The sequence below is a fragment of the Balaenoptera borealis genome (assembly GCF_965194805.1).
Source record: "Balaenoptera borealis genome assembly, chromosome: 17".
Taxonomy (NCBI): domain Eukaryota; kingdom Metazoa; phylum Chordata; class Mammalia; order Artiodactyla; family Balaenopteridae; genus Balaenoptera; species Balaenoptera borealis.
In genome coordinates this window covers 70464567-70484813 of record NC_138876.1, presented here as the reverse complement: position 1 = coordinate 70484813, position 20247 = coordinate 70464567, and the positions used below count along the sequence as shown (strand labels likewise).

The 20247-nt window shown below is 38.0% G+C and overlaps 1 protein-coding gene and 1 pseudogene across 2 annotated transcripts in view; both read right to left on the bottom strand.

Annotated features, from left to right (window-relative positions):
- LOC309614785 (macrophage immunometabolism regulator pseudogene) overlaps positions 1–20247 on the bottom strand; it is a 61974-nt pseudogene that overhangs the window by 10462 nt on the left and 31265 nt on the right. The window lies entirely within an intron of this gene.
- Positions 634–20247, bottom strand: part of CPA6 (carboxypeptidase A6) — a 275444-nt gene continuing 255830 nt past the window's right edge. The window contains exons 9-11 of the mRNA XM_082363522.1: positions 15014–15216; positions 10976–11060; positions 634–7734 (exon numbers count right to left, since the gene is read on the bottom strand). Of these exons, the coding sequence (XP_082219648.1) occupies positions 7547–7734; positions 10976–11060; positions 15014–15216 (476 nt within the window). The 3' untranslated portion in view covers positions 634–7546. The remainder of the gene's footprint in view (positions 7735–10975; positions 11061–15013; positions 15217–20247) is intronic.

Sequence of the window (20247 nt, the reverse complement as noted above, 5' to 3'; positions counted from 1 at the left end):
TAGTGCTGCTGTGAACACAGGGGCGCGTGTATCTTAGTTTTGTCTGGTTGGCTGCTAGTTTTGCCACCTTATGGATTCTGTGTGGTACCTCCTTCCTCAAGTTGCTCACTTCTTCTCTTTATTTTAAAAAAAAATTTCCTATATGGATTTTTTTAAAAAAAAATTGTTATGAACATATGAGATCTACCCTGAACACATTTTTAAGTGTATCATCCAGTATTGTTAACTGTAAGCATGATGTGGTAAACAGATCTCGAGAGCTTATCTTATGTAACTGAATTATTAGGGCAGCCTAAGTCACATGCTTGTATTCTGTAAATGATATCGGGCTTATTTCTGGGTTCCATCTTGGGAAGTCAGGATTCTTAAGCCTCCATATTCCCTGGACATGGCAAGGGCATTCTAAGGTGCTAGCCACACAAAAATTATAATAAACAGCTGGTACGGTTTAATGTTTATAAAACTAGGATCCAAATGGTTCATTCTCAAATAATGTATATTCATATATTCAAATGAATATGGCCCAGTAATTTCAAAATCTTTTGAATATCCCAAAAGCCATATATAATCTTTAGCAATGATTCTTTTTTTTTTTAAAGATAATGTTCTTTTCTTTTTTTTTTTAATAGCTACTTTATTTATTTATTTATTTATTTATTTATTTATTTATTTATTTTGGCTGTGTTGGGTCTTCGGTTCGTGCGAGGGCTTTCTCTAGTTGCGGCAAGCGGGGGCCACTCTTCATCGCGGTGCGCGGGCCTTTCACTATCGCGGCCCCTCCCGTTGCGGGGCACAGGCTCCAGACGCGCAGGCTCAGTAGTTGTGGCTCACGGGCCCAGCTGCTCCGTGGCATGTGGGATCTTCCCAGACCAGGGCTCGAACCCGTGTCCCCTGCATTAGCAGGCAGATTCTCAACCACTGCGCCACCAGGGAAGCCCAAGAACACAAGAACGGGTGTACCAAGGAAGAACTCACCTTGGAGGGAGACAGAGAAATGAGATTAAGACAGGCGAATCTAGAATTCTCTTTTGCCCTTAAAAGAAGGGGAATGGATCCAGGCATAAGAGAAACACTTTTAGTAGTGATACTTAAAAAATACTTGGAATACTTAATTGGTTAACAAAACATGCAGACTGCTATACGATCTGTGGTTGAAATGTTGACTGTGACTCAAAGTCGTCTATATAAAAGCAGCTTAGCTAAAGATGATAAAAGGAACAGACTCCCAAGTATTTTAAAGGAAAACTAAAGGCTAGTATTCATGAGTCTAAAAAAAAAAGTTAATTTGATTTCAAGTTCCCAGTACAGAATTATTTCTTTAATTAACAGTAATTCAGAGTTACAATTATTGTCACAAAAAATTGATTCTTGGACATTCCTGGTTAGCTCGGTGCTACCTCTTCGGGATCCTCATGTATCTCCCATGATAGTTGGTGCCAGGTGCAGTGACACTTCCTTCAAATATTCATTCTTTTATGAAATTCTGTTGACCCTGGCACAAAGCCATTAAAGTGTCTATTCATGTCTGCTGCTCTACCAAATGAAAACCTTACACAAGATTTCAGACCAATATTGCTTTAGATAGACAGTTGGATCTGAATACAGCCAGCAACACAATTTCTGCTGAGCAGATATCAGATAGCCTCCCTTACAATATTGAATACATCTTTAAATTACTGAAGAATTCTACCTAGGGTAGCAGGGATCTGTACTTCTGCCAGAAGTATAGCTGTAATAGAAATTCAGTAACTGAACCTAACACCAGTCATTTGGTTGTTCCAAATTATTTCCTCCAGAGCAGGTACACTGAATTGCTGGCTCATTTTCATGGACGGGCTGGGTGTTCCTGTTATCTTTTAATTCTTGCCAACTGGAGAAGCATTTACTCTTGGGTCAGGTTAAAACTTAGAACACTGTTTCAGTGTTTTGTGGGAAGCTATCCTCTTAGTTGAACTCATAAATTATAAGGTGAATAGTACTCCAGAGTTTATACGCTATAACATCTTGAGTTATTTGATATGCTTCTCTCCCCAAGCCTGGGCTGTTAGAACAAGCATGTATGCCCAGGGCAGAAACTCCCATAGGGCATCCACTGGGGAAAGAGGAGGTAGTTCTGAAAGTCATAACTGCAAAAACATGGTGGGGGGGGATTGGTGGCACTTTGGAAATGAAGAACTAAGAGTCTGTTTTAGAAGAACTTCAAGTTGCCTTTATTTTCATGTGCATTGTTCAAATGTCTTAGCAGTTCTCATTGCAATTTGTTTTGTGAAATATATTAAGTATTCAGTGTAGCTGTTTTCAGGTTTATTATGCAGGATTCTGATTCATAAAAATATTCCATTAAATGCAATCGCTCAGGTAATTACTTTGTTTAATCTACAGCATACTTTAATTAACGTTGCACAGAATTCTGATTTAATCAATTAGATTTGATCTAATATAACTTAGCTGTGAATACATTTTATGATGCAGCAGCCCCAAATCATTATCGGGAACTAAGGTAATATACAACCCTACCTAAAATGAACAAATTTCCCATGTTAAGAAAAGTAAATTTGAACTATAATTTTAGTATTTAAAAAAGTAAACTATAAATAGTGGATCATTCTATTTCCATTAAGTCTATTAAAAACAATCTCATTGGGAGTGTTAGAACTTAAAAAATATGTTTTATTTGCATCTATTCCCTGACAGCCTTGAGAACAAAAGATTAAACTCAAGCAAGATTCACCACTTTTTTTTTTTTTTTGTAATTTTTTTGTCTGCATCACCCAGTTCCCTGACCAGGGATTGAACCTGGGCCGCAGCAGTGAAAGTCCAGAATCCTAACCACTAGGCCACCAGGGAACGCCCAAGATTCACCACTTTTTGGCTCTGTAAACAGACTCATTAACATCAGTATCTCAGGATATTTATTCACTGCTCTGGGGTGAGTTTTGCCTCCCCCCAGAAAAGATATGTTTAAGTTCTAACTCCCCCAGTACTTCGGAATGCAACCTTATTAATGGAAATAGGGTCACTGCAGATGGAACCAGTTGAGGTCATACTGAAGTAGGGTGGGTCCCCAATCCAATATGGCGGGTGGCCTTATAAGAAGACCACCATGTGACAACACAGACACACACAGGGAGAAGGCCATGTGAGAGGAAGGCCGAGTTTTGAAGTTAAGTAGCTGTAAGCCAAGGAACACTGAAGATTTCTGGCAACCAACCAGAAAGTAAGAAGAGGCAAGGAAGGAGTCTCCTTCAGGTTTCAGAGGGAGCATGGCCCTGCTGACACCTTGATTTTGGACTGCTATCTTCTTAGAACTGTGAGACAACACATTCCTGTCATTTTAAGCCACCCAATTTGTGATGCTTTGTTTCGGCAGACCTTGGAAATGAAAACACTCACTAAAGCCAAGCTGAGAGCTACAACTCAGCATAACCAGAATTTACAAAATTACTATTAATAAAAGTGGGGGATGAGGGATGTATCTTGCCAAACTATTTTTTAAAATGCAGGTGCCGTTTTTAGTTTGAAGTTAACTTCTACATTCCTAAGCAAGTATAGACATAAATCTAACACATTTTGTCTCCAGCACCTCCTCATACACAGCACCTAGCAGAGTGCCTTGAACATAAATCACCCAACAGTATATTTTGTAGCTTAGTTTAAAGGGATTAAAAATGAAAATAGCCTATAAATATTAAAATACCCACTTATAGAACTTGAGCTGTAAAAGATAGTGTTACTGAAATGTGAGAATAAGCACTGAAAAGAATTTACATGAGGTTCATCAAGGCAAAATTTCATCTTGAATCTATTTGTGGATAATAAAATATATACCCAGCTAGTTTGTGGATCATTCAGATTCTATATTTTCTGTTGCCCTTGTTTTCACTTTGAAAAAATTACTTTTAGCACCTACACTATGTGAAGGGCAGGGATAAATAATAAAATTTAAGTTCTTGATACTAACTTGCTAACAGATCTTATTGCAGAGGGTATAGAATAGGTAGAAATTTAAAATACAATGAAAAATGAATTTCGGGGATTATCTGTAAATTCTTTTTTTCTCCCTGAATATTCAAGAGTTGACTCCTGTTTGGTTGTTACAGGAGTGATAATGTTTGGAAAGGCATCAATAGACAGGAGCAAAGGATCTGGACACAGACAGCTAACAGGGCAGGGGCCACACAGCACATTCCCAGTCAAGGGAAAAGTTTCCTCAGGGGTCCGTGAAGGCTGCCAGATGACTCCAGTTGATTGCATGCATCTTTGTCAGGTCCTTTGAGAAGCAGCCTCTTCCCATTCTTGGGGGTCTTCATGAGCCTCTGGCCCTCCTGGTTGTTTCTGGACACTTTGGCCTTCGCCTGTTCTGTGGGTAGAAATAAGTAGTATAAAACAACCCCCAAACCCAGATCATTTCTGAGCATTTACTGCCAGATGGGATGAATTGAAGTTTAAATTCCCAGGTGTAGTATCCCTTAGCAGGACTAAGCCTCAAACCTCCCTGCGATCCATTCTTGGAAATATATAACTGGGACTACAAGATAAATTAGATTTGTAAAACATAGACAAAACTAATATTTCCTGGTTGTCTACTATAGTTTAGGTTCTACCCTATGCATTCCACAGATAATCTTATTTAATCTTTTAAATTTAATTTTTTAATTGAAACAATGTACATTTTATAAACATCAAAAAGATTGGGTGGTGAGTAGTTGGGAGTTTTTTAAAAGGAATATACTCCATGATATTTTTCATATTTAAAAAACAGACAAATAATATGATTAGGCTTATATTAAAAGCAGCAGTCCCCTGCTCCATCCTTCCTTACTCCCAGGTCCCTCTCATTAGCCAGTAATTCTTAATCATTAAATTCGGTCTTCTAGCACTTTCTTATTTTGAAATAACCTACAGATACTGCTTTTTTTTTTTTTCTTCTGGTTTTAGATGTTGTTTATTGACTTATTATGGCAGATGAGGATGTAACTCTATACCTCCCTCCTCTCACATACATTTACTTCTTTCTATCCTTCTCATATTTACATCACAGTTTTTGGTTAAATCAGTATTTAGGGCTGACATTTTAACTATATAAATATTATTTATAGGTAAGTCACATAGTAGGCTATATTTCTTCTCTTGTATATCTCATTGTTTTCACCAGACTTAACAGTTGCCTTTTTTTATTTTTATTTTTTTTGGTTTGTTTGGTTTCTGTGCTTTTATTACTAACTCATCTTTAAATTTTTGATATAAGTAAATTGCCTTGAACGTGTTTAAGTGTTCTGTTTCATATTTATTTTGGAGAACTTCATCTAAAGTCTTTAGTTTTCTTCCTCCTATTCCAAGTTAGTTATTCTCTAAACCTGGCATATGCTGTTAGTGGGACTTTTTCCTTCACCATTATCTTGCGTATTTTTAATGGAAAGGTAAATTATAATTTTATTTATTTTTAAACTGAGGTATAGTTAATTTAGTGTTGTGTTAGTTTCAAGTGTACAGCAAAGTGATTTAGTTATATATCTATTCTTTTTCAGATTCTTTATCTTGAGATTTTTTTTCATTCCTTTCTCCTGTGTTGAATTTCCTGTTTCCTGGGGTTCTACAGCTTTCTCTTAGTTTACACCCTCATTTTGGTAGAGCATATCCTTCAGGAGTTTCCAGAGAAAGGTAAATATCTAGGACCTCAGTTTTATGAAAATGTCTATATTCTATTCTAACATTTCATTGATTGTTTTGCTGGGTATTGATTTTTAGGACAGAATTTTTCCTCAGACCTCTAAAGGCAAGTTTCTCCATCATCTTCAAGCTTCAGTGGTGCCGTTGAGAAGTTTCACGCTACTCTGGTCCTCATTTCCTTGTGATCATTTCTTTTTCTCTCTGGAACTTTTTAGGCTCATCTCTTTATCCTGGTGTTCATGAAGTGTTTTGGTCAGATAAATCCTCTGAGAGGATTTGCTTCTACCAAATACTTGGAGGGTATAACCAATCTGGGATTAATCAGAATTAAATTCTTGGCTAGAGGTTTATCAGACCATCTAGGTAATCTGAATTTGTGCCATAAACCTGGGTGAGGGCTGACTTGTGGTTCCAAATTCTCAGTGGCAATTTCTCCCCTCTCTACTCTTGCCAAAATCTGAAATGGTCAGTTTTCCTTGTGGTCCATTGGAGGTAGTATGGGGGTTTATTTGCAGTTTGCCCTTACACTGAAGGATTAGCACTTTGGAATCCGAGAATTCTGGTAGAAGGAGAATCTGCTGTTAGACGTCCCACCTTGGACTAGTTAGTGTTGGGCTTTGTTCTCATGCCCATTCTCCAAAATGCTCTGAAAATCAGTCTGCACTTAGCTGATCTGACAAATGCTCTTGGGATAACAGAGTATCGCTTACCTTTCTAGGACCCTGCCTTCACTCAGTGCCTGGCCTGGGATTTCCTTACTTCTTTGTCTGATGTTTTAAAGATGATTTTAAAAAGTTATATTTTGTCCAGAAACTTTAGTTATTTCCAGCAGTCCAGATACTTATCCTGTCATATTCCTGGAAATGGGAGTCTATATCACCCTTTTAAACCTCAGTTTCTTCATCTGAAAAATGGGGATGATAATAGTATCCACCTCATAATATTTCAGGAATTGGTGAGATTGTTAATAAGTGTAAAGCTCTTAACACTGTATGGCTCTTCCTCTTTTTTTTTTTTTAAGTGGCATTCTCAAAGTATAAATAGAAGTGCTCTTCCATGCTACATTTTTATAGGTGTTTGGTTCACTAATGCCAGGGGATGATGTGAATAATCTGAGGTCTTATTAAGTTGTATATTTATTATATTAAGAAATATAGTTCTTTCCATTCCAAAAATCTTCATTTTACATGGAAACCAAGCGAGTAAACACCATTAGTAGCCTAGATCTTTTTATAAAATTAAAAAAAAATTTTTTATTTATTTTTGGCTGCATTGGGTCTTTGTTGCTGCACGCGGCTTTGTTGCTGCTAGGTGCGGCGAGCGAGGGCTGCTCTTTGTTGCAGTGCGTGGGCTTCTCATTGCAGTGGCTTCGCCGGCTCTAGAGCGCAGGCTCAGTAGTTGTGGCACACGGGCTTAGTTGCTCTGCGGCATGTGGGATCTTCCTGGACCAGGGCTCCGAACCCGTGTCCCCTGCATTGGCAGGTGGATTCTTAACCACTGCACCACCAAGGAAGCCCCAGTAGCCTAGATCTTAATTGAGAACATGAGATTTATTGAAGTGGAATCCTCAATTTGTACATTTCTTGAGACCAAAGAACTAGAAAATCTCCCCTCCCCGCTTAATCAAATAAGATTCTAAAGGGGCAGAAAATGGATGCCTTCTCTTACCACAAACTAGGTTATACTCTAATTTCTTTTCTCCACCATTTTTTATTGCCACAGAGAGTTGAATTGCATGAGAAGGTCCTTTTAAAGTCCCCAGATAAGTTCCCTCTCAGTAATCACCCTTCTCTTTAAAAACAATTTGCACCCATTGCCAAGCAGCTCTTGTGCAGAACCAGCTCTCTCTGGAGGTTGACTTGCCCCTTGGGGCATCTCAGGGACACTTCTTTAGTAGGTGCATTGTGATATTCTTCACAGCAAGCATGGTTTCTGTACAGGTGGGTTTGATGAGCATCTCTGGGAGTAAAAAGCCAAAATGCCCAGTGTCACGTAGTTCGAAAGCAAATGTGTAGGGTATTCCATTTTTGTAGGCCCAATCCATTGAGCTACCAGAGCTCACATCTAAAATTAAAAAAAAAAAAAAAAAAAGTCAGCTTCACTAAAGAGTCTGCATAATTTTCAAAATGTATATATAGTACTTGCTTACTAAGCTGTACTAAATCTTTCCAATTAAATACCCTTTCAACGAGAGCAGTTTAAGCTGAGTTCCTTAGCATCAGGCTCATGGAACTTATAAATCATACCTGCTATCATCATAAATCATCCCAGCCACCTTCAATCTGGTTCTTGCCTCTGCCAATTATGGAAACTTTGTTCTCTGAGGAGCTAGTCTAAGTAGTAATGCTTTTCTAGTATGATGACCTCAATTTCTTAGCCGCAACTCCAATATCATTTCTCTCCACCTTCACTTTATTCACCAATAAACATAATCACACTGTGGACTTTTTTTCTTCTCAGTTCTTCTCCTTTTCTAAGGTCTAGAATATTGAAATTCTGATCCCAGAAAACCTCTTTTCTTCTTCTCGCCCTATTTTTTCACTCCTGATGAACCTGTTCTTTGCCTTTACTTATTACAGTTTCCAGACTTCCCCTGGGCTTCTTACAATTTCATTGAACTCTCTAGCTGGGCATGGTTAATTACTCCACTGAATTTCTCACCAGACCCTTTTTCTAGTCCTTTTCAGCTTTTGTTTCGCTAATTCTCAATCCCTAGTCCAGTTTCTCTGTTTTCTCCCTCACAAGGTAGGTGGAGAAAGTGTGTGTTGGAAATTCATGCTAATCTCTGTGGTGCTTCTCCATTACCAGTGGTGCCCTGGGCTCCTTTTTCTAGACCTTCACTTATGGAACCTTTCTCATTCTCTTCTGGTCCTGCCCCTCACTTTACCACTGTCTCCATACTCATCATGGGTAGTTAGCCCATCACCTCCTCTGCTTACATCGCAATCCTGACTTGTCTCCTTCTAGCTCAGGAAGAAATGCTGCTCGTCTTTTACACTTGGTGTGGTTTGATCCCATTTGTTGCTGTCTTCTCTAGGACCCTGTTTCCTTTGTAAACCTCCCCCCAACCCCACCTTGCATCTTGCATTTTGGACACCAAAATGTCCAAGCACTGCTTTCCTGTAGCACTTCCTTCTCGTGATCCTATTATATACCATCTTCTTTTTCTTCTTCCTTTCGGTTTAGAACTCAAAAGAGAATCTATGTATGTTGCTTCTATATCCTCAACCACTTTCAGTCTGGTTCTTGCCTCTGCCAGGCTGTGAAACCTTTGTTCTTGAAGGTCACCAATGACAGCAGGCCTGATCTCCTTTTTTGTTTTTCTTTCCCCTCGGATCCCACGTTCAACCTCTCAGCAGCATTTAACCTAGCTGACAATCCATTCTGGTAACTCTCGCTTTCTGGCTCCTATGACCTTACATGCTCCAGCTTTTCAGCACAGAGTTGAAAGTGCAGGTGCTTTAGGACTTGGGCTATATCTGATCCCAGCACCTGCCGTGACTCTCTGTGCCTCAGTCTCCCCTTTGAAAAAGGGATCATAATACTTACTGCATAGGGTTGTTGCAAAAGTTGAATAATGTGCTCAGGATATATTAGATGTTATTGTTGTGCATCTTTACACCCCAAAGTGCCTAGTATGCAGTTTTTTTAGCCTAACATGCTTTTAATAATTAATTAATAAATGAATGAATTTTCATAGAAGACTCTTTCTATACTTTTCTCCCTGAAATTTATATGGTCCAGCCTGACATAATACCATTTTATTATTTAAAAAATTTCCCACTCAAATGATACCACTTTTTAATGCTATTTTTGCCAGGACAAGTTAGAGATAGAATTATGTGACGATGACAATTAAATGACTCTGCTGTTTCCCAGGCCCCCCTTGCTTCAGTTGGGGACAGAAGGCAGGCTGTGGCTTCACTGTCCCTCTGAGTTAGATTCACTGGACCTGCAAATAGTAGTCATAGTAGCCAAAGTCAGAGACAATATTTGCCAACACTTACATCATAGTGATATGACAGCCTCACTTCTATGGTAACAGGTTGTTCTTGGTAAATATAATACTATGACTGTGCCTTGATACCAAGCTGAAAAGGTGAACTGAGAGTAAGATTTTAAAAAATTAATGTTGTTAGGTTTTTAATATATATTGTTGGCATTAACTGGTAATGTGATTTTTAAAAATACTACATTTCCCCTTTCAAGGTGGCTCTATTAAAAAAAAAATTGTAAAAAGGTCAGCATTAGACCAATGATCATGAACTTAAGAAAAAACCTCTGATACTTAAGACATTACCATTACTAGGATAAACTTATATGATAAAGAGTGTTAATTAACAAACCAAGCATTTCTGCTGAAGGCTGAAGAAAGTGAGTGGTTAGGAATATTAGGAATATAATGATGGGTAAATTAAAGAAATCAAGGAGAAATTTGCTACCTCACTAAAAAGTATAATCAGATGTCACTATGTATACATATATATATGTAATGTGTGTATATACCTTCATATGCATGCATAGACATTCACAGAGTACTAACCACTATACGATCACGGCAAGCTCCTGGAACACTGCTAGACATTCAGAAATATATGATTTTTCACTAGATTTTTCAAGTCATATAGTCAGTGAATTTTAGAGTTTGAAAGGCCATGAGAAATGATCTAGTCCAATTCCTCATTTAACAGTTATGGAAACTGAAGCCCAGGACTAATATCTTTGTCAGGATTACATCTAACTAGTGGCAGAATGAAGACTAGAATCCATTTCTCCTCGTTCTTTGTCCAAGTTCTTTCCATATACCTGGTTGCTCTTTATTTCATATGAAATAAGAAATATTTTAATTACCTTTCAAGGGGAAATTCAGTTGAAGGTGTTATGTAAGAAACAGAATTTCATAACAAGAATGGTAGAGGGAAGGGATAAAAGGGAAGCTCTTTCAAGGGCTCAAACATTACATCATTATCTTCTCAAGGCCCATTTCTACCTTTGCAGTAGTTACAACTGCTTAAGGAGCCCATTTTGGTACTTTGTACTGTCATAAGATCTCAATTCAACCTTGCAGTCTTTACTACATGCTTAGAATATTCTCTGCTTAGGATTTTTTCAATTGGTACAGTGATTTCTGTCAAGCAGGGTAAAACTAATCAGACATAAACTCCCTCCATCTTCCTTGGCTAATTTGGTAGTCAAAATTTTCACTTTATGGGGGAACACATTTTCTGGGGTTTTTTGAGGGAGGTCGTTACACAGGATGTTGGTTCAAGAGATGATTCCAACACACCATCCACAGGAAACTTACACAGTGTGCTGGAAGCAGGCCCGTATCTGTACTGTACGCCGTATACCGACTGAAGTGCATTCACAGCTTTATAAGCTGCAGATTCCTGTGAGGTTCAATGGAGAAATTTTATCACTTATATCATTGCATTGAAACCTTTAGAAACACTGACACGTTGTCTGAGCATTATCAGTCATCAATTTGGAGAACACTAGGCACATTGGTGAATAGCTATATTTAATAATAATATTGCTACTCTTTGTCACATACTGCATTTTTTTTTTAAATGTATGTCTGTATTATTTTAAATATTTATTTATTTATTTATTTTTGGCTGTGTTGGGTCTTCGTTTCTGTGCGAGGGCTTTCTCTAGTTGCGGCAAGCGGGTGCCACTCTTCATCGCGGTGCGCGGGCCTCTCGCTATCGCGGCCTCTCTTATTGCGGAGCACAGGCTCCAGTCGCGCAGGCTCAGTAGTTGTGGCTCACGGACCTAGTTGCTCCGCGGCATGTGGGATCCTCCCAGACCAGGGCTCGAACCCGTGTCCCCTGCATTAGCAGGCAGATTCTCAACCACTGCGCCACCAGGGAAGCCCCACATGCTGCATTTTGCAATATGTTTTAGAACACATTATTTCCCTTGATTAATTCTCACAATGAGCCAGTGATCAGTAATATTTCCATATACAGACGAGAAAAGGAAGGCCCAGAGAGGTTCAGTGGTCAGGCTGGGGTTACACAGCAAGGAGTGGCTATGTTGGGATAAATACATCTTCTGAGGCTGATTTAGTGTTCTGTCTTCTTCACTTCAGTTCAGAGACACCCATTTCTATCAATTACAAAATGCTTGACAGGGCAGGGCCCAAGTCAGTCTTGCTCATAGCTACAAATATAGTATTTAGCAATGTGCCTGTATATAACAGATACTTAATCACTATTTCTTGCATGAATGTTGAATAAGCATAGATCTGCAACAGTATCAAGTTAATCTTATTGATCTTTAAGTACATACATCTTTAAGTGGCTAGGTTCAAGGTATTTAAAACCCATTTGGATCAATTCAGAAACGCTTTAATTCAGTAAGAATGACTCCTGTTGCTCTGTGTGTTTATCCCTTGTGGGAATGGAAACACTTTCAGAATGCATCGTGACTTCTAAGGTTACACAGGCTTCTGGCAGAGCTCAGCCGGGTGCGGCTAAGACTTAGAAATTCTGAGGTGGAACTTCCTACCAATGCCAAAAAGCAGGAAAAATAAACACCTTCAAAATACTAAAAGGCGAATATTCTAAGATGAGCTAGAATGGTACGGACTACCCTTGAAAACATTTTCAAATGGTATAAAAGCACTAGTTTCAGCAAGGAGTTAGAGAAGTATTGTATGACCAGTGAGAGGAAAAGAAGTGTGTTGAAACCAGTATACAACTCTCCCATTTCCAGTTGCCTGTGAATAATTTAATCCATCAGTTGAAGCACTCCGGGCAACGTGGTGCTGTGTGCTGGACCTGGCTTCAGCGGGCTGTCCTCACTCACCTCAGGGATGCAGAAAGCTGCATTTGCAGCAAATGCCACACTGGGTGGCTATTCAGGAACCAGGCTCCAGAACCTGGCAGACATTTATGAATTGATCTCACTGATGACGACATTCTCCTTGCAGGATCCGACAGAAAAGGAATGTAAACACCATAATGAGGTATCTTAATGGAGAATGTGCTAAGATTTTTAACATCTTCTCCAATGGCCTCAGCAATATTCCCATGGCAAGGGCAGAAATTTCTACATTTGCACGATTATTGCATTCTGCTGGTGAGGAGACCTTTGTTCCTCATTATTTCAGATGACTAAACGCCAGAAAAATAGTCTACTGAGGAAAAAAAAGATAACCACTCTGCCTATTTTTGCAAAACATATGCAGAGTTTTAGCCTTTTGGGCTCACTGGACTTCTGCCACTGAGGTGCAGGTGCATGTTGATAAGAGGTTTAGACATGATCTTTCCACAAAGAGTAGAAGCTTCATAAAATTTTCTAAGAATTATTTTCCAGGATGGCACCTATTTAAAAGAGTTTAAGTGATTCTTCCTTTTGTCCATTCCTTCTTTTTTCCATTTGTCCAGAAGGACCCAGTTCTCCCTTATTGGACCTCAGCTAAGTAAGGAGTATATTTTTTATTTAAATATTTTCATATTTAAAGCAACTTAGTGACCGAAATATCTTAGCAGAAACACAGACTCCTACATATTGATGGAATGTTTTTGAACAAGTTGAACAGAACTTAATGGTTTCTGGTTAACATTCAGAGACTTATCTATTTTCTGAGAATTGTAATCTTCGTTTTAGCGACTTAGCTTATCTGCAACCCGCTAACAGGATTTCTCAATGGGGTCACCACTGACAGTTTGGACTAAATCATTCTTTGCTGTGGAAGGCTGTCCTGTGCAATGTAGGATGTTTCACAGCATCCTTGGCCTCTACCCACTAGATGCCAATAACATCCCCCCCCCACCGCCGTTGTGGCCATCAAAAAATGTCTCCAACATTGTCAATGTCCCTTGGGAGGGAAATTCATCATTGGTTGTGAACCACTGACCCACTCTTTATACCACATCCTGCAATCCAAGACACAAGGAAAATAACTCCTGATGGGAAGATAAATTCAAAATATGGAGAATATTCTCATGCGGTAGTTTCAATATATTGCATATTCTATATAATCTGTTGTGAGAATACAAACAGACGCTGTGTCCAATTTAGAAAAGGCTGAACATCTGCATATAGAAACATTGCGGTACAAGGTGATTAGGTTGCCAGGTCAATAACACCAAGAATGAGAAGCCTATCTGACCCACCGAGGAGCTGAAGAATAGCACTATCAAATATCACTCCCACCTTTACAATATTTCTCAAGAGAGAGAATTTGCTCAGAATTCTTGCATGAAATGCTAAGAACAAAGTTCCTCTTTTGGACAGAATGCAAGCCTTCCCCCAGGCCACCTTCTGACCTCCTCAGGTTCCTCATTCTTCCCGGGTCCTGGCCATCTAGATCAGGAATTCCTGCAACCCCAAGCAACTGGTGCAGGATTTGGAGTCTGAGGTATAGGGACAGAGAGGATGCTTCTTTTTAATAAAAGCTTTTAAATTCAAGCATAAAATACATACAGAAGAGTATACAGATTTTAAGTTTATAGTTCATTGAATGATCACAAGTTGTATGCAGTCATCCAGAACCAGCATCCAGCCAAGGAGTAGAAAATCAACAGCAACCCCAAAGCCCGCCTGTGCCCCTTCCCAATCACTCCTCCCTCCCTCTTCCTTGCTTCTAACACTATGTATTAGTTTGGCCTGGTCTTGAACTTTATAGGCCTTCAGATGATACAGGCTCTGAACCAGACTCACTTTACTGAGGAATTAGTCCCTATAGTGGATAGCTCGTTGGGTTTCTGAGATGAGGTGAGGAAGGAACTCTGCTCTTTCACTTTCAGGTAATCTCATGCCTGAAAGGCTGCTCATTCTTAGCGCTAATTTGTCAGATGCATGCCCGGAGACTTAGTAGCATTAAGCAAATAGCGTTTCTAAATTAAAACTTGCTTTTAATTAATGAGTCAGACCATAATTTACAAACAGTTATTTACTCAATAAAGTTAATTACAGCCCTGTATATGTGACCGAAGCTGTAATACTAATCAACTCCATCCTGACATTTTCCAAATAACCTGTGGTAAGAATGTAAATATGTTTGAAATGATTGCATTTGAGAAACAGCATGCACAGTGGTTAAAAGCAACAATGCTAGAGCTAGATTTGGGGTGAATCCTGGCTATGACACTTAGTAGCTCTGTGTTCTTAGTATAATGACTTAACATCTTTAAGTTTCAGTTTCCTCGTCTGTAAAATGGGGATAATAATTGTTACTGCATATGATTATGAAAAATAAATGAGATTATATATATATGAAATGCTTATTAGAACAAACACAATGTGTTTGCTATTATCATTACTACATAGAACCGTCTTAGCATTAGAACAGGATGAAGCCTGACACACACATCCAGCTTTAAGTACTTACCACACAGCTAAAATTGGGGATTGTTGCATATTTGTAAGAATAGGGATACAGCAACATCTGAGCATATGCATGAAAAGAGAGGTAAGCCCTGATGTGCTTCTTGTGTTTTCGGAGGAAGTTAGCTACAGCTTTCACTTCCGGCTCAGATTCTGGGAAAGGTCCACAGTACGTATCATCACAAGGGTGCATGGAAGCTCCTTCATCTGCAAATTAGAAAATGGGGTGAAGGGGTGGGCAGGCAAGAAGCAAGAAACACAAATTGGTGTTGTTAAACTGATTTTTCTTTTATTTCTGTAAACATATGGTATTATTAAGCAGTTCATCTAACTTCTCATTTAAAGAAATCAATACTGAAAAATCCAAGATAGTTCAGGCCTCCATGCATAATGGGAGGGCAGCCTGAATAGGAACTAGGTGCTGCTTGTTTAAGCTTGCATAAACCACTCTAAAGGGAGGGCTCTATCCGTTGGAGAACTAATTCTACATGATCCCCCCAAAGCAGGAAAGGCCTCCTGTTTATACACTCCATGACACTTGCACTTTCCCACCATAACACTCAACACACTTGTAATTAGTGTCAAAATTTACTCATTTAACATGCAACCAGTATTTACACTGATCTGGGTGCCTGGGATACACTGGAAGACAACACAGGAAGAAATCCTTGCTCTAACAGAGCCTACATTCAATCTGGATTCTTTGTTAGACTCTAATGCTCTGTGAAGTCAGGGACTGTGTCTTTCCTGCTGGGCACCTGACAACTAGAACAAGTATGGCAAGTGTTCAACAAATATTTGTTGAATAAATGAATGTCAGATCCAAAGGAAAGGCTAGACCTCTGTACAGGTGTCTGGTAAGATACAAATATTGATATATCAAGAACAGGGAGGCAAGACAGAAATAATTCCACCGAACATGCCATACCAATTTCTATTATATTTTTAGATCAGCTATATGCAAACTGGCTTTGTGAAACCTGAGGCCTCTCCAGTTTATCTTAGGGGTCAGTTCAGTTAAGAAGTCCTCAAAACTAAATAATTTTCAAATTAAAAATGTATACAGGTCTATGAAGGGGAGGAAGGAAAATAAGATTCACTATAACAATCACACAGTATTAAGTTCCAAGAAATTTTGTAAATAATGACATTTTTCATAGTGATTTGCCATTTTGAGTCCTTACAATCTTTCCCATGCCCCTGGAACACTGTAACTCTTTCCATAAACAAATGGAAAATGTTTGGTGAGTCTGTGACATAGTCTAATACTTCTGAAAATGAAAAGACAACTAAGATCAGGCTAATTCTTGAGGATGTTAAATCTTATTGATGCCATAGGAGAGTCTAGATGGGGAACTTACGGCAATTGTGGTTTTCCTCCTTTGAGTCTAATTCTGGAGATGCCTCAAAAGCAAGTGGGATATGGATAGAACTCAGAACTTAATATAAAAACTGTAGCTGATACTCCTGAAGGAATAGGAAAAATAAAGAGACATTTGAGGAACACTGATGTAAAGCACTGGAAAGGAGAGATCACAAATAGAGCAACTAATTCCAGAGGGAGCAGAAGTAATGAGCCAGAGAAACAAGAACTCACAATAATCTTAATAAATATTCTCAAGGGCATATAGGAGGGCACTGGAAACATTAAACAGGGACAAGAAGTTATAAAAAAGAACCAATGAGATATAATGGAAATAAAAAACTTAATTCATGGGTTGAGTGAATACAGTTGATGAGTGAATTGATGAGATGGAGTGGGTTTTGAAATGTTCCCAGAAGGCATTAAGAAGGGACAAAGAATTGGAAAAATGAGAAAAAGAAATTAAAGGGTATGAAAAATAGAATAATTGTCAACATCTGATTAATAGGGGTTCTAAAAGAGAAAAAAATTAAGTTAAATATTTGAAGAACTGCTAACTGAAATTGCGTCACGCTTAAAGAAAGATTGAATGGGTACCAACACGAGAGATAAAAGAGAAAATAGCAACACTTTGACACAGTAAAGTGAAATTTAGGAACAGGAACCAATTCCAGAGAGAAAGAAGCAGGCCATCTATAAAGGAATGAGAATTAGATTCACATCTGACGTTTTAAATAGCAATACTAGAGTAACATTTTCAAAGTACTTTTGAAAAAAGGAAATGAGTCTAGACTTTTATACCTAGCTGAACTCTTATTGAAATGTGAGAGTGAAATAAAGATGTCATAGTTATTGTGGCATATTTTTATTGGTTATTTTTTCATTTTCAATTTTTTTTTCACTTAGAGGTTTTAAATTTCACATCATACAAAATTTAAAAGTTTTAAAAGGGTTTTATTTTTAATTCTCATAAGTTTTGCCAGATTGTTTACTAAGTTTGTTACTGTTTACACTCCCACAAGCAATGTAGAAGAGTACCATTTCTCCTCAATACCTACCAACAATACCCTGAAAGTGTATCACCTTTTGATTTTTGCCAGTTTGATGGCAAAATTTAATTTGCCTTCCTACTACAAGTATGTTTGAGCATTGATTCGTAGGTTAACTTTGGATTGGACTCCTCTCTGAATTGCTTAATCATGTCCTTAGCTCATGTTATTCTCTCTTGGGCTGTTTATCTTTTTTCTTACCCATGTATAAAAGAGCTTTGTATAGATGTTTGTCATCTGCATTGCATTTTATTCTCATATTTATAATTTTTCTATTCAATTGTTTATTATAACTTTTATCATTTTAGACATTTTAAATTTTATATAATTACTATGTCTTTTTCAATGCCTTTGGGTTTCCTCTCTTGGTGAAGAAAGTTTTCCCTATTCTAAAGGATTATAGGTTATTTATAGGTTTTCTTCTAAGAATGTTATAATTTTATTTTTTTCCATCTAAGTCTTTAATCCTTCTGGATTTATTTTTGTACATATGTAATGTAGTTATACCTTCAGTTTTTCTACAGTGATAGCCAATTCTATCAGCATCATTTATTAAATATTCTATCATTTTCCCACTGATTTAAAACATTGGTCATATATTAGAGTCAACTGCATTTGTAGATCTATTCCTGGATTCTCTGTTCTGCTGGTCTATTTGTCTATCTCCATACTGTCACCCTATCAATCTATAGCAGCATTAAGGTATGCTCGATATCAGACAAGTTCCCCTTACTAGTATTCTTTTTTCAGTTTTATTGGTTTTTAGGGTCTATTTACTTTTCCATATAAATTTTATGATCATTTTATCAATTCTCCAAAACAGAAAACAAATGAAAAACCCTGTTGAGATTCTAATTGGAATTGCATTAAACTTAATACTGATTTGGGGAGGATATTATTATACTGAGTCACCCAATCCAAGGACATGTTACACCATTCCATTTGCTCAGATGGCGTTTTATATTCTTCATTAATATTTTATCATTTTTTCTTTAGTATGTCTTCTTTATTGTTGTTGCTATTATTATTATTATTTTAAACATCTTTATTGGAGTATAATTGCTTTACTATGGTGTGTTAGTTTCTGCTGTATAACAAAGTGAATCAGCTATACATATACATATATCCCCATATCTCCTCCCTCTTGCATCTCCCTCACACCCTCCCTATCCCACCCCTCTAGGTGGTCACAAAGCACCGAGCTGATCTCTCTGTGCTATGTGGCTGCTTCCCACTAGCTATCTATTTTACATTTGGTAGTGTATATATGTCCATGCCACTCTCTCACTTCATCCCAGCTTACCTTTCCCACTCCCCGTGTCCTCAAGTCCATTCTCTACATCTGCGTCTTTATTCCTGTCCTGCCCCTAGGTTCTTCAGAACCATTATTTTTTTTTTAGATTCCATATATGTGTGTTAGCATACAGTATTTGTTTTTCTCTTTCTGACTTACTTCACTCTGTATGACAGACTGCAGGTCCATCCACCTCACTACAAATAACTCAATTTCGTTACTTTTTATGGCTGAGTAATATTCCATTGTATATATGTGCCACATCTTCTTTATCCATTCATCTGTCGATGGACACTTAGGTTGCTTCCATGTCCTGGCTATTGTAAATAGAGCTGCAATGAACATTGTGGTACATGACTCTTTTTGAATTATGGTTTTCTCAGGGTATGTGCCCAGTAGTGGGATTGCTGGGTCATATGGTAGTTCTATTTTTAGTTTTTTAAGGCCCCTCCATACTGTTCTCCATAGTGGCTGTATCAATTTACATTCCCACCAACAGTGCAAGAGGGTTCCCTTTTCTCCACACCCTCTCCAGCATTAATTGTTTGTAGATTTTTTGATGATGGCCATTCTGACTGGTGTGAGGTGATACCTCATTGTAGTTTTGATTTGCATTTCTCTAATGATTAGTGATGTTGAGCATCCTTTCATGTGTTTGTTGGCAATCTGTATATCTTCTTTGGAGAAATGTCTATTTAGGTTTTCTGTCCATTTTTGGATTGGGTTGTTTGTTTTTTTGATACTGAGCTGCATGGGCTGCTTGTATATTTTGGAGATTAATCCTTTGTCAGTTGTTTCATTTGCAAATATTTTCTCCCATTCTGAGAGTTGTCTTTTCATCTTGTTTATGGTTTCCTTTGCTGTGCAAAAGCTTTTAAGTTTCACTAGGTTCCATTTGTTTATTTTTGTTTTTATTTCCATTTCTCTAGGAGGTGTGTCAAAAAGGAACTTGCTGTGATTTATGTCAGAGAGTGTTCTGCCTATGTTTTCTGCTAAGAGTTTTTTAATATCTGGCCTTACATTTAGGCCTTTAATCCATTTTGAGTTTATTTTTGTGTATGGTGTTAGGGAGTGTTCTCATTTCATTCTTTTACATGTAGCTGTCCAGTTTTCCCAGCACCCCTTATTGAAGAGGCTGTCTTTTCTCCATTGTATATTCTTGCCTCCTTTATCAAAAATAAGGTGACCACATGTATGTGGTTTTATCTCTGGGCTTTCTGTCCTGTTCCATTGATCTATATTTCTGTTTTTGTGCCAGTACCAAACTGTCTTGATTACTGTAGCTTTGTTGTATAGTCTGAAATCTGGAAGCCTGATTCCTCCAGCTCCATTTTTCTTTCTCAAGATTGCTTTGGCTATTCGGGGTCTTTTGTGTTTCCATACAAATTGTGAAAGTTTTTGTTCTAGTTCTGTGAAAGATGCCATTGGTAGTTTGATAGGGATTGCATTGAATCTGTAGATTGCTTTGGGTGGTATAGTCATTTTCACAGTGTTGATTCTTCCAATCTAAGAACATGGTATATCTCTCCATT